Source organism: Rhinatrema bivittatum, chromosome 4 (genome assembly GCF_901001135.1).
Source record: "Rhinatrema bivittatum chromosome 4, aRhiBiv1.1, whole genome shotgun sequence".
Lineage (NCBI taxonomy): Eukaryota > Metazoa > Chordata > Amphibia > Gymnophiona > Rhinatrematidae > Rhinatrema > Rhinatrema bivittatum.
In genome coordinates this window covers 111997677-112011345 of record NC_042618.1, presented here as the reverse complement: position 1 = coordinate 112011345, position 13669 = coordinate 111997677, and the positions used below count along the sequence as shown (strand labels likewise).

At 46.0% G+C, this 13669-nt stretch overlaps 1 protein-coding gene across 1 annotated transcript in view; it reads right to left on the bottom strand.

The window, feature by feature from the left end:
* The window catches only part of UBR1 (ubiquitin protein ligase E3 component n-recognin 1), a 596438-nt gene that overhangs the window by 208581 nt on the left and 374188 nt on the right, over positions 1-13669 (bottom strand). The window contains 2 exon segments of the mRNA XM_029598685.1: positions 278-430; positions 851-944. Coding sequence (XP_029454545.1) covers positions 278-430; positions 851-944 — 247 coding nt within the window.

Sequence of the window (13669 nt, the reverse complement as noted above, 5' to 3'; positions counted from 1 at the left end):
AAGATTTAATTAGAGGAAAAAGTAGGAACTACTGGGTCAAACAAACAACAAAGTAGCTTTTTGCAGTAGGGCTGAGTTTTCCCACTATTTCTCTGCTCCCCCTCAGAACTGGACAATTACATAGACTGCAGTACCCAACTGAAACAAGTTAGAAGGGATGTCCCAATCTGACTGAATATATATAAGCCAGCTGGAAAAACTCAACCATCATCTATGTCCAAGAAAAAAACACTAACTCAGTGACTCAGACCATATTACTAGAAATTAAGATATATACCTGTTTATCTGCTGTGCCTGAAGTGGAATGATGGGAATCACAGTGTTGCACAGAGATTTGCAGAGTGGGCAGAGATATTCTCCATTCTCTAAATCAAAAATCAGCTCCACATGAAGGCGATGGCGAGAATTTATATTCATTGCTTCAAAGTATCTGCAACATTCAAGAGCAGGTTAACCAGAAAAGCAGAATGCGAGCAGATTACAGAATAAAGGAAGAGGAATAAATTTGGATATACAAAAACTTTTTTATGAACCACCAGTCCATCCATAATGTTCACCTCAAAATTTAAAAACAAAGCTGTGGCATCTATGAATTATGCCATTTTTAAAGGACTATTTTGTTATGCCAATGACAATTTTTGTTTGTCATTTTTCAAATTCTCTCAGTGGTTCTAGCATAATGCCTCTAATTTTCTGGATGTTGTATGTGCAGTTTCAGCTTATCTCTGATTATGTCGAACATGACAGGCAATATAACCAATCTCTTTCTCTCTGAATGGACCAGAATACAGGCAGTCAATAAGCCTCAGAAGTCACTAAAATATCACAATTATGAATTATGCCTACTTACTTTTGCCAACAAGCTGCATGCATCACATGACCACAACTTCCAGTATGGGTCCCACAAGCCAAGTCAGGGTCCATAAAATGAGGATCAAATGTTTCTGAGAAAGGTGCAACATTTACAAATATTTACTTGCAGATATAGATGAGTTGTAACAGGTGTTCAAGGACAGAAGGATAGATTATCTGATAAAGCCTAAGTCAGCGCTGATAATCTGCAGTTCTAAAGCTCTCTGGCAGATTCTATTGTGCTTGTGCAATTCCTGTGATAATGTGTCCACGTGAGGTCCCATCCAGTGTGGTATTTCATTCAGACTATAAGGCAAACCTCTTCCACTAAAAATCATATAACCTTCTGGTGGAAATCTTATCAGAAGCCAGAAGAATATGAAAGACATCCTCTAATGGATCCAGGGAACCTAACACCACCTTCAACATCAAGGATGTGAGGGTTAGGGACCTGATGTTGGAATGAAGCATTATTCCCTCTTATACATGATGAGATTTGGATAACTCCCCACCCAAATAGGCTCTCTCATGGACAACTCCTGGAGGAGCAGGAACCAGATCTGTCTTGCCCAAATTATCCTTATTTAAATGGATAGCCAAGTGGTTATGTTCTATGTAAATAAGCAGGGAGGAACAGGATCATATCTCCTATGTTGGGAACCTATCAGAATGTGGACCTTAGCCATTTCTCAGAATGACTCATAGAAACATAACAGAAAAAAAACAACATATGACCTAGTAGGATCACAGTTCTCAGGTACCTTTTGAGTTTTAGCAAAGTCACCAGATCAGCTGGAGGATATGCATACAGAAAACCCTTTCCCCAGTTTAGGGAGAAGACAGAGACTAGGTTTACAATGTGACTCTCTCCTTGAATAGAGCTGAGGAACCTTCCTTTTCAGAAGGAACAAAAACAGATTCATCATGGGTGTTCCCCACTAGTGGAATACAAGATTTGCTACTCCCCAATTCAGGGCCACTGTGGGGCTGTAAGACTTGAGTCAGTGTGGATGGGCTTGGGAAACAGCCTGAGGGGGCAAAGAAGGCAGACTCTGGCTGTTTCTTTATATGCAATTTTATTTACAGTGAAAAGCAAAACAGAAAATAATGAAGCTCACCTCGCAGTTCTGGTATCACTCAAACATTAAACATAGAAAGTCTTTGCATATACTCAGTTCCTGCCTGCTCCCCAGGGTTTCTCCAACCCTTTGGGGCCCTGACTCCTTATCATAGGGTGAGGGGAGCCTCATCTCACCCAGAATCCCTTAAGGGGCTAATCCTTAAGGAAGACCGGGCCAGATAGCTGTGGCCAGTCCCTCAAGGTGATTTGACGGAGTTTCCTGTATGGAGACATGTTAAGGAAATGACAAACTATTGATGCAATTAGACCCAACATCCTCAACATGTCCCATGCTGATGTCTGCTGAGTCTTTTCATGTTTTCCATTATGGATGCCAAGTTGGTAATCCTTTCCTGTGCCAGAGTCATGTCTTGCAGAGCTCCTTTGAATTCCAATTGAGATGAGGGATTCAGGTGGGATTTGGGGCAATTTATGATGAGTCCTAGCAACTTCAATTGGTTTTGCTAATTGATTTTATGATACTTCCTTGAGGCATGTGCTCTTGATCAACCAATCATTCAAAAAGGAAAATACATGCACACCCAGTATGTGAAGTTGTGCAACTACCACAGCTAGACATTTTGTGAATATTTGTAATGCCGATACTAGGATGAAGAATAGCACAGAATATAGGAGGTGGCATTTCTCTACTGTGATTCTGAGATATTTCCTGTGTCCTGGAAATATTCCTATGTGGGTAAAAACATTTTTTAAAAGCATGGAACGTATCCAATCTCCTTGTAGAAAAGGAATTAAGATGCCAATACCTTCAAGAGGTATTGTTCAAGACCCTTAGATCTAAAATGGGATGAGTCCTATCTTTTTTGTGATCAGGAAATACTTTGAATATAAATCCCAGTCCTCTTTACTATGGTGGATCAGGCTCAATGGTTTTGGCCTCTATGAGGGAGGAGAGTTAATGGACTACCAGTTTCTGATGGTTAAAGGTAGACCAAGATCCTCTCAATGGGAAATCTGGAGGTGTTTCCAATAAGCAAAGTTGTATCATTCTGAATTATACTAAGACTCCAGCTACCTGAGGTTATTGTGGGCCAACAGTTTAGGTAAACCCTTAACCCTCTCCCTACAAACAGGTTTTCTGAAACTGACATAAGAACATGGACTATATTTTCCTGGATCTAGTCAAAATCCCATCCCAGGTTTTGACTGGGGAGCTGTTTGTGACTTAGGAGTCCTCTGCTTTCTGGCATGAAAGCAAGGTTTCTATTGTTTATGGGAATGAGGGGGCAGAGGAAAACACCTCTTCAGAGAGTAGAAGTGTTTTCTCTGCATCCCTCTCACAAACCTCCCTGTTGACGTGGAGGGCAAATCTGAAGTGGCTACAGAGATGGTCGGAAACATGGGGCAGTGGTCTTTAATTTGATCCACCACTTTCTTGACCTTATCCCTAATGTGATTTTCTCCCTTGCAGGGCACGTCAGCAAGCCTTCCTTGTGCATCTGAAGAAAGATCTGAGACTTGTAGCCATGGGAATCTGTAAACTCCAATCCCAATGGCAGAGACTCCCGATGCAGTCTTGGAAACATCATAGGTCGACCTAATCAAATGTTTTTCATACTCCTGCTCCTTGTCCTCTAGCAATACCAACTTGTCACGTTTCTCTTGAGGGAGAGAACTTGACAGGGCATTCACCTTTTGCAGAATGTCCCACATATACTGACCCATGAAGAGATGGTAAGATGCTGTAAAGGAAGAGAGCATAGTAAATCTTCTTCCTAACCATGTCAAGAGTATGGGAGTCATGCCCGAAAGGCACCAAGGAATGACTCCTCGACCTCTTGGCTTTTTTGAATGTGGATTCTACAATAGGCTAGTAACGAAGTAGTTATTTTTTATATCTAGGAGCCTTCAAACATGATACACAGTGTCTGCCTTCCTATCAATTGAAAGTAGAGAAGGAAATGTCTCACATTCTCATTTGAACCTCTAAGTATACCATGGATAGGCACTGCCACAATATCTTTAGTAGCGATTATGAAACTGGAGGATGTTAAACATTTGTGCCCTGGATTCAACCTCCTTTTCCAACTGAAATGGACTGGTATTCACCATTTCCTTAAATTCAGGAAATGGAGATTATCTCCTTTTCTGTGGAGTAGAGGAGTCTGAGAGGTGACTTATTTACTTTGCATGATTAAAGTATTCCTCAGATCTATAATCATTACCCCAGGAACACTCAGACTCCAATTCAGAATACTGTGAGGGAGATGTCCAAGTCAGCATCTGACTAGGGCCAAGGCTTGATTGAGGATACACTGAGGACTAGTCCCAGATGCCACTCCGCATATTGGTGTAGCTTCCTCCTTGATGCACTGGAGATCGACAACAGAGTGATGGAAACCGGTGCCAATGCCCCCCTAGGTTTCTGCATCAATGTGATACCTTCCGGGCTCCAACAGTTTCCAGGATCAGGTGAAGCTAAGTCTATATCACCACTGAAGATACAGATGCATTGATGTCAATAAAACTGCATTTCATTGCTTCCTGGCATCTTCTCTCCAACTCCTCAAAAACTACCAATGCCAAAAGTGCATGGGAAGCAGGAGTGGTGACATCTTCCTGGGACATCTGAAGTGTATCAGTGGCTGCATCCTTGCCCCCTGAAGACTTATGATCACCTAGACTATCTAAAATGTAAATCACCCTCTCTGTAGGGATATCTGGAAGGACATACAACTGCAGCCAGCTTGATATTCTGCATCAATGGGGAAAGATGATGATGATTCCTTGCCTTCGCTCGATGCATCAATGTTAATCCCCCAGTGCCAGTACTGATGAAGCAGAAATCTTTGCTTTCATTGGGTGGAGGGGGGAGCTGTCTTTCTAGCCTTTATTGGTACTCCACCAGCAAAGCTTGAAGCCTCCCCAATGTTGATGCACCATCAGTGTCTTTCAATGCTGGTACCTCTGAAGTGTTTGAGTTAAACTTGAAAAGGTTTCCATAAGCTTCAAATGGGTCCGACATCCTCTGAGAATCATCTGTTTACAAGTGCTTCAATCAGAGATTGCATGCTTATCTCCCCCAGGCATACACACACATACCTCATGCATGTCTATAATGGACATCCACTGGTTGTACCAGGGAAATTTCAGAAGCCACTGATCTCCTTCTTCTTTTGGGACATTGGACAAAAAGTGACTGAAGCAAAATCAAACAACTGAATTTAGACAAAATATAAGATTGCCCAATGCTCTTAATGTACTAGGCTAGGCAGAAAGCTGATGTGCAAAAAAGAAAGAACTTCAAAAGATGTTGAAAACCTACATAATGACCTACTACCCAATTGAAAAAATACCCAAACAAAGACAACACCACTCAGGACTGTCTGTCCATACAAATCCAAAAAGACAAATCGAAAAAAACACAAGTCTCCCACAATAACTCACAAGTTAAATCTTAACTCCATTTATTTATTCATCTCATTATTCATTATCAAATACTAACATCCAAACTCTACAAATTTTTCTTAAAATATTAATATAGTATAAATGCATTGATCTATGCATTAAGTTAACCAAAATACAACCCTCCCAACTACCGTCTACACATCAATGTACACATATACCACAACACACACAAAGATATAACATAATACACCACATACCACATGTATACCACCAAAATAAAAAAACATTTATATCAATCAAAATTAAAAAAAAACACAAAACCAAACACCAAAAAAATTGCACACATTAAAAATGAAGGTATGTATCATCCGACAAGTAGGGCTGCCTTCTATTGCCCGTGATATCAGTTTAAAAAGCGACATATATATATATATATATATATCAACAATGTAATCCTAGACGCTGGTCACATCCAGACTGTGGCAACCGCGGCAAATGCTTATCAGAATCCAACCAGCTCACAGTGTCTATTCGCACTGAACTCCATGAATCAGAATACTCTTCCAAAAGAAAATTAGGTTCTTACCTTTTGCTAATTTTCGTTCCTGTAGTACCGAGGATCAGTCCAGACTCCTGGGTTTTGCCACCCCTCTAGCAGATGGAGACAGAAGTTTATAAACAAAAACTCTGCCTATATATAGGCTGGTGCCACCTACAGTCTGGCAGTATTACTTAATGTCAAAGCAGCAGGACCAACCGCAACATATAATCCTTAGAACGTTGAAATTTACCTCAAAAACTATGCAAAACTAAGCACAACTCCACCCAACTGGGTACCGAACTCGAGGTAACCAACACGAAAAAACTTCCTGACTTAGTTAACACACACACAGACCACACATCCTCTCCCGGCAGAAATTCCCAACACTGGGCGGGACTCTGGACTGATCCTCGGTACTACAGGAACGAAAATTAGCAAAAGGTAAGAACCTAATTTTCTTTTCCCTGTACGTACCAGGATCAGTCCAGACTCCTGGGATGTACCAGAGCTTACCTTACTTAGGGTGGGAGACGGAGAGGCCTGCTCTAAGCACCCCTTCTCCAAATCCCGACGACCCTGGCGCTTTCACATCCAAACGATAGTGCCAGGCAAAAGTGTGGACCGATTTCCAGGTGGCCGCCCTACAGATCTCCTCTGTAGGGATATGGTGGCATTCCGCCCAGGAAGCAGCCTGGGCACGAGTAGAGTGGGCTCTCAGCCCCAAAGGCAACGACCTCCCCTGCAAAAGGTATGCCGACCGAATGGTTTCTTTCAACCACCGAGCAATCGTAGTCTTGGAGGCCGCCTTACCCCGCCTTGAACCACCATAGAGTACGAATAGATGGTCGGACTCCCTGAAGGCATTAGTGACTTCCAAATAATGTAGCGGCACGTGCCGCACATCTAACTTACGAAGATCCTTAGCCATAGGGTCCGAAGACGGCACCTACCCAAAAGATGGCAACTCTACCGTCTGATTCACGTGAAACGATGAGACCACCTTGGGTAAAAAAGACGGTACCCGTCCGCAATGAGATTCCCGAATCTGAAATCCACAAAAAAGGCTCCTGACACGACAGAGCCTGAAGCTCAGAAATCCGCCGGGCCAAGACCATGGCCACCAAGAATACCACCTTTAGAGTTAAATCCTTAAGCGTGACACTGCGAAGAGGCTCAAAAGGTGCCGTACACAACGCTTTAAGGACAACATTCAAATTCCAAGACGGACACGGCTGTCTAAACGGAGGGCGCAAATGCTTTGCCCCCCGAAGGAAACGCACCACATCCAGATGCGCCGCCACCGAAACTCCATGCACTAGTCCTCGGAAGGAACCTAACGCCGCTACTTGCACCCTCAAGGAACTACAGGAAAGCCCCTTGGATAACCCGTCCTGGAGAAACAGCAGTATGTCCGGGATCACCGCTCGGGTAGGCGCTACGCTGCGCTCCAAACACCAAGACTCAAAAAGTCGCCACACACGCACATAAGACATGGACGTAGACTTCTTTCGGGAACGCAAAAGTGTAGATACCACCGTTTCAGCGTACCCCTTAGATCTCAACCGCTGCCTCTCAAAAGCCATGCCGCTAGACAAAAGCGATGTACCAGGTCGAAACAAACGGGCCCCTGATGCAGGAGGTCCGGAATAAACGGGAAACGAAGTGGCTCCTCGACCGCTAGATTCAGCAGATCCGCGAACCACGGCCTCCTTGGCCATTCTGGAGCGACAATGATCACATCCGCCGGGTGCTTCTCTATTCGACGCAGCACCCTTCCTATGAGCGGCCACCGGCTATGTGGGAAGCCGCAATACTGCTCAGGTGGGCCTCCGCCCATATCATCAACGACCGAGCTTCGGCCGCCACCGGCTGACTCTTGGTTCCCCCCTGCCAATTGATGTAGGCTACCGTGGTCGCATTGTCCGACAGAATCCTGACTGACCACGGATGAGCGAGAGGAACCTCAACAGAGCTAGCCGCACCGCTCGAGTATCCAACCGATTGATGGACCACGACGCCTCCCGAGCCGACCATGTTCCCTGAACTGCCTGCCCGAGACAGACCGCTCCCCAACCGAGCAGGCTGGCGTCCGTGGTAACCACCGTCCACGATGGAGTTTCCAACGAAACCCCTCGACTCAAGTTGGCCTGGCAGAGCCACCACGGCAAGCTGTCTCTGGTGTCCTGGGTCAATGGCAAGCTGAGGAAATATTCCTCCGAGACGGGGCGCCAGCGGGAGAGCAACGCTGTCTGCAAGGGACGCATATGAGCGAACGCCCATGGAACTAACTCTAGCGTGGAGTTCATAGAGCCCAATACCTGTAAATAATCCCATACTACTGGTACTGGCTTGCGTAACAACCTTTGGATCTGAGCTTGCAGCTTTATTATTCGATCCTGCATGAGTGACACCGTGCCTTGACACGTGTCGAACAAAGCTCCCAAATATTCCAGGGATTGAGACGGCACCAGATGGCTCTTGGCTACATTGACCACCCAACCCAGCGAGCGTAAGAGGTGTAGAACTCGCTGGACCGCCAGATGACAAAGATCTCTCGACTTGGCCCGAATCAGCCAATCGTCCAAGTATGGATGCACCAACAGCCCCTCTTCGCGGAGTCTCGCTGCCGCCACCACCACCATAATCTTGGTGAACGTGCGCGGAGCCGTTGCCAGGCCAAAGGGCAACGCCTGAAACTGGTAATGTTGCCTCATTACCGCAAACCGGAGAAACCGTTGGTGCTCCTGCCGAATGCCAATGTGAAGGTACGCCTCCGTGAGATCCAGAGAGGCCAGAAACTCCCCCTTTCTCACCGACGCGATTATGGACCGTAAGGTTTCCATCCGAAAACGCGGTACCCTTAGACACTTGTTGACACTCTTCAGATCGAGAATGGGACGAAACATTCCCTCCTTCTTGGGTACTACAAAATAAATGGAATAACGGCCCTGCCGGAGCTCGCCGGGGGGGGACTGGCACTATGGCCCCGAGATCGCGCAGCCGAGCCAGAGTCGCCCGCACCGCTCGACGTTTTTCTGAAAAACAGCAAGGGGACACCAGGAAGCACTGAGGCGGGGGCGCGAAAAATCTAACGCGTAGCTTTGTCTTATCACCTCTAGTACCCACTGATCCGACGTGATTCTGGTCCATTCCTCGTAAAACCGGCTTAACCTGCCGCCAACCTTGGGAACGGGGAAATGGACTGGCCTCACATCATTGTGCTGGCTTACCACCCTGCGCAGTCTGACCGGCTCCTGGACGGCCGAAACGGCGCCCACGAAAGGACTGAGAATACGATTGCTGGCGGGTAGCTCCGTGACGGAACGAAGAGGTCGATCCTCGAGTCGACCGTGGTCTACGACCACCACGAAAACGAGGACGAGAGGCTGGGGCCCCCCGGTAACGGTGTCTATCCTCCGGGAGATGGTGTACCTTATTCTCCCCCAAGGATTCAATTAGGTCCTCCAACTCCTTGCCAAACAGCAACTTCCCCTTAAAGGGAAGGGAGCCCAACCTAGCCTTGGAGGTGCCATCCGCCGCCCAATGGCGGAGCCATAGCAATCGCCGCGCCGCCACCGGAGACCATAGTCCTTGCGGAGGTGCGCAGGAGATCATAAAACGCATCCGCACTATAGGCGATGACCGCTTCTAACCGACTTGCCTGCCTCACCTCGTCCGAGGACAGGGACTCATTGGCCAAAAGCTGCTGCGCCCAGCGAAGACCTGCTCTCAACGAAAAATTACTACAGATCGCAGCACGGATTCCCAACGCCGAAACTTCAAAGATACGCTTTAGCTGAACTTCCAACTTCCTATCCTGTATATCCTTAAGCGCCGTACCTCCCGTCACCGGGATGGTGGTCTTTTTCGTTACCGCTGAATCAATCCTTGGTAGGCGCAAAAGCTCCAGCACGTCCTCCGGCAGTGGATATAACTTATCCATGGCTTTTGCTACTTTTAGGCCCAAATCCGGAGTATCCCACTCCTTAAAAAGTAAATCCGAGGCCGAAAAGTGCAACGGGAAAGCCGAAGACGGCCTCCGGAGCCCCAGGACGACCGGATCCGTCTGTCCAAGACGAGACTCAACCTGGGAAAGTGGAATTCCCAGCTCCCCCAGGATCTCCGGAATGAGGGGTCCTAACTCATCCTTATGGAATAACCTGACTACCTTCGGATCATCCCCCTCTGCTCCATGGGGTGCCCCGGAACCTTTAGTCCCCGGCTCTCCATCCCCCTCAACCCCCCTCGGGGGCTGGGATGGAAACTCCGGATCCTCCGCCGGCTCTTCTAGCTCCTCCGACGAGGAGTCCTGACAAACCTCCGCCCCCCAGGATCGAAGGGGTCTGGCTCGAGCCGGCCCCCCATCCCCGGACCGGGCTTCGGTACTTTCGCTGCCGGAGCCCCAGTCTCAGGGGTCCCCTGCATCCTTTTCCTGGCTAGGTGCCGAGCTTTAAAAGCCTTATGCATAAGCAATATAAACTGTGAGTTAAAGGAGGAGTCCGATGACCCCTCCTCGTCACCCCCTTCCCCGGGGGAATCCTCACTAGGTGCCCTAGGCCCTGCCGGCCTGTCCCCCCCCCCGCAGACCCCTGCTGGGGGGACAAACGTGGCGGGTCCACAAAGTCCCTGTTGTCTCACAGGCCCGCGCTTATCTCGGCTGTCCGCGCTGAGAAAATGGCCACCGTTCCCGCCGAAAACACGGTCAAAATGGCGGCCGCCCCCGGCGGTTCTGAAGACGACCGCTCAGAAAAAGCAGAAACCGCGGAGGACGACCCAGCGCGCGACTGTCTACCCCTCCGGGTCCCTGAAGCCGACGCCGATCCCCCCTCTCCGCCGCCCATGCATCCGGAACACAGGCTGTCTCGCGACAGCCGCGCTGCCGCGGACCCGCAGGCCCTGCAAGCAGCCTGCCTGGGCATGAAGACGCCGCGGAGCGGGAAGAGAGCCCGAAGATAAAATAAAATATCCCCGAAAAACTCCCCGGATCGCCGAGCCCCAGTCACCGCGAGGAAGTAAGGCAACCTGAACAGCACACACACACAAAGCCAAAAAACAGCTACACTTTTTTTTTTTTTTTAAACTTTACCTCGGATCCAGAGCCGGCTGGGGGGGAGTGAGCCGGGACCCCCGGTATCACCCCCAGGCCTGTCAGTGCCGGTACATGGGGCTCCCCCACTCCTCGGCAGCCTCTACCAGGGGGAACAGTCCCTTCAGGACCCTACCTTCCCCTGGGAGGCGGGGACTGGGACCAGCAGGCAAGCCTCTGCGGTCCTTCCCCTTCAGCAAACACAACACCTACCTGCTAGGTCAAAATTTCTCTCTCTCTCTTTTTTTTTTTTAAACACCTAAAACTTAGGCCCTAAACAGACTGTAGGTTTTGCACCCTCTCCACCTGCTAGGAGACAGAAGAATACTGCAAGACTGTAGGTGGCACCAGCCTAGATATAGGCTGAGTTTTTGTTTATAAACTTCTGTCTCCATCTGCTAGAGGGGGGGCAAAACCCAGGAGTCTGGACTGATCCTGGTACGTACAGGGAACAGATGTTGTTGCTGTAAACAACTAATAAGCTCTGTCTTCTTATATTTTGTAAATCCACGTGCAGTCCGCGGTAGCACTCATTGGAGCCCAGACAATCTCAAGACGTCCACTCACAATAAACTATGTTGAAGGGATGATCTTCCGAAGATATATGACCATAGTGGTATTAACAAACCATACTCAACGCTGCATTTTGGCAGCATTTAGCTGCCTGCATCAGGGGACCGTCTCATTTAATCTGGGAATTGCGATCTGGTTTGTGGTCGATAATTCTCTTGATACTCTTGCTGTGGTTTCCTTGTGCCTTGACTGTTGTCCAGACCACTCAGGTATGGCCCCCCTGGACTTGTGGACGTACATCTGTTGAAGCAACAGCAATGCCTCTCCCTCCTCTGGCTACATCCCCCACAGCGCCTGCTCTAGCCAAAGAGAACCCAAACCTGTCTCGCCCCTTGCAGGTGGGCCTGTGACATCACCAGACTTCGAGCAGGTTCCGCTCGAATGGTTTGTTAATACCACTACGGTCTTATATATTTTCGGAAGATCATCCCTTCAACAGAGTTTATTGCGAGTGGACGTCTTGAGATTGTCTGGGATCCGATGAGTGCGGACGCAGACTGCACGTGGATTTACAAAATATAAGAGGGACAGAGCTTCTTAGTTCTTTACAGCTACAACATCTGTTGGAAGAGTGTTCTGATTTATGGAGTTCAGTGTGAGTGAACACTGAGCTGGTTGGATTCTGACAAGCATTTGCCGCAGTTTGGATGTGACCAGTGTCTAGGATTACATCGTTGATATATATAACGCTTTTAAAGCTGATATCACGGACAACAGAAGGCAGCCCTACTTGTCGGATGATACATACCTTCATTTTTAATGTGTGGCCATTTTTTTTTTTGGAGTTTTTGGTTTTGTGTTTTTGTTTAATTTGATTGATATACATGTTTTTTGGTTTTGATGGTAATCATGTGATATGTGGTGTATTGTGTTACGGTATATGTATACAATGAAGTGTAGAGGGTAGTTGGGAGGGTTGTATTTTGGTTAACTTAATGAATAAATCTATGCATTTATTCTATATTAATATTTTAAGAAAAATTAGTAGAGTTTGGATTTTAGTATTTGATAATGAATAATGAGATGAATAAATAAATGGAGTTAAGATTAACTTGAGCTATTGTGAGATACTGTCTTTTTTCGATTTATCTTTTTGAAAAAATACCCAAAACAGAGAGTGAGGTCAGAAAGAAAAAAAATTCTTACTGAAACAATTCACCCTTTAAGAGGAAATAATGAGGAAAGCATGATGAAAAGTGACCACTGGGCTCTGCTGAAAAACAGAACTGGGAGGGGCCCTTCTTGGATACTGGAAAGCGGGATGTTTTGAGAATGTTAGCTTTAGAACTGTAGAATATCAGCTCCATCAAATGACACCACCTGTGTGTGAGGATAAAGTATCCTGCTTGTCATCTGAGAAATGATGATAATATTCTTTGGTATAAAAAAGCCATTCTGAGGAACCTAGGAAATCAAACAGGGTTCTTGAGACACACATTAAATATCTGTATTCACATGTGTTTCATCTGTGACTCCTAGGTTCTTCTGCTTTCTTACATTAATAATCTTCTAAAGCAGACTATACCCTTTATTGTGTTTATTAGGGTATTCTGTTTTGCTATTTCAAATTCCTATGTAAATGTCAGGTTTTTTTTTTGTTTTTTTTAACTGTATCGCCATCTTGGAGTTTACTTTTGCTCTCTAACCATCCTGTCCAGATCAGTGTTGATCCTTGCTTATCCTCACTCTTCATTTATTTTTTTTTAATTCCAAATACTATCTAATACTAATAATGTTGTAAGCAGCCTTGAACATTATTTGGAAAAGCAGGCCAAAAAAATTCATAATTTAAAAAATTAATTAAAATTAATTTTACAGTGTCTGTCCTCATACCAAATGCCAGGGAGCTATATAGTCCAATATATGGGATTAAATATGTTTTGATCATATCACTTGGGTATAAAATATGTACAGAATATAACAATCTACAAGGAGACACACAAACCAAGGTAAATTCAGACTATAGCTATGAAAAATTCTACAAAAATATAAGGTTTTTATATTATAAAATATGATTAAACATAGTACATGTGTTTTCATTGTTCTACATATAAGGTAATCATATATATGTATAGAGGTGATATTATATGCATATGCCTATACAAAGTAAGTCATTCCTATGTTTAAA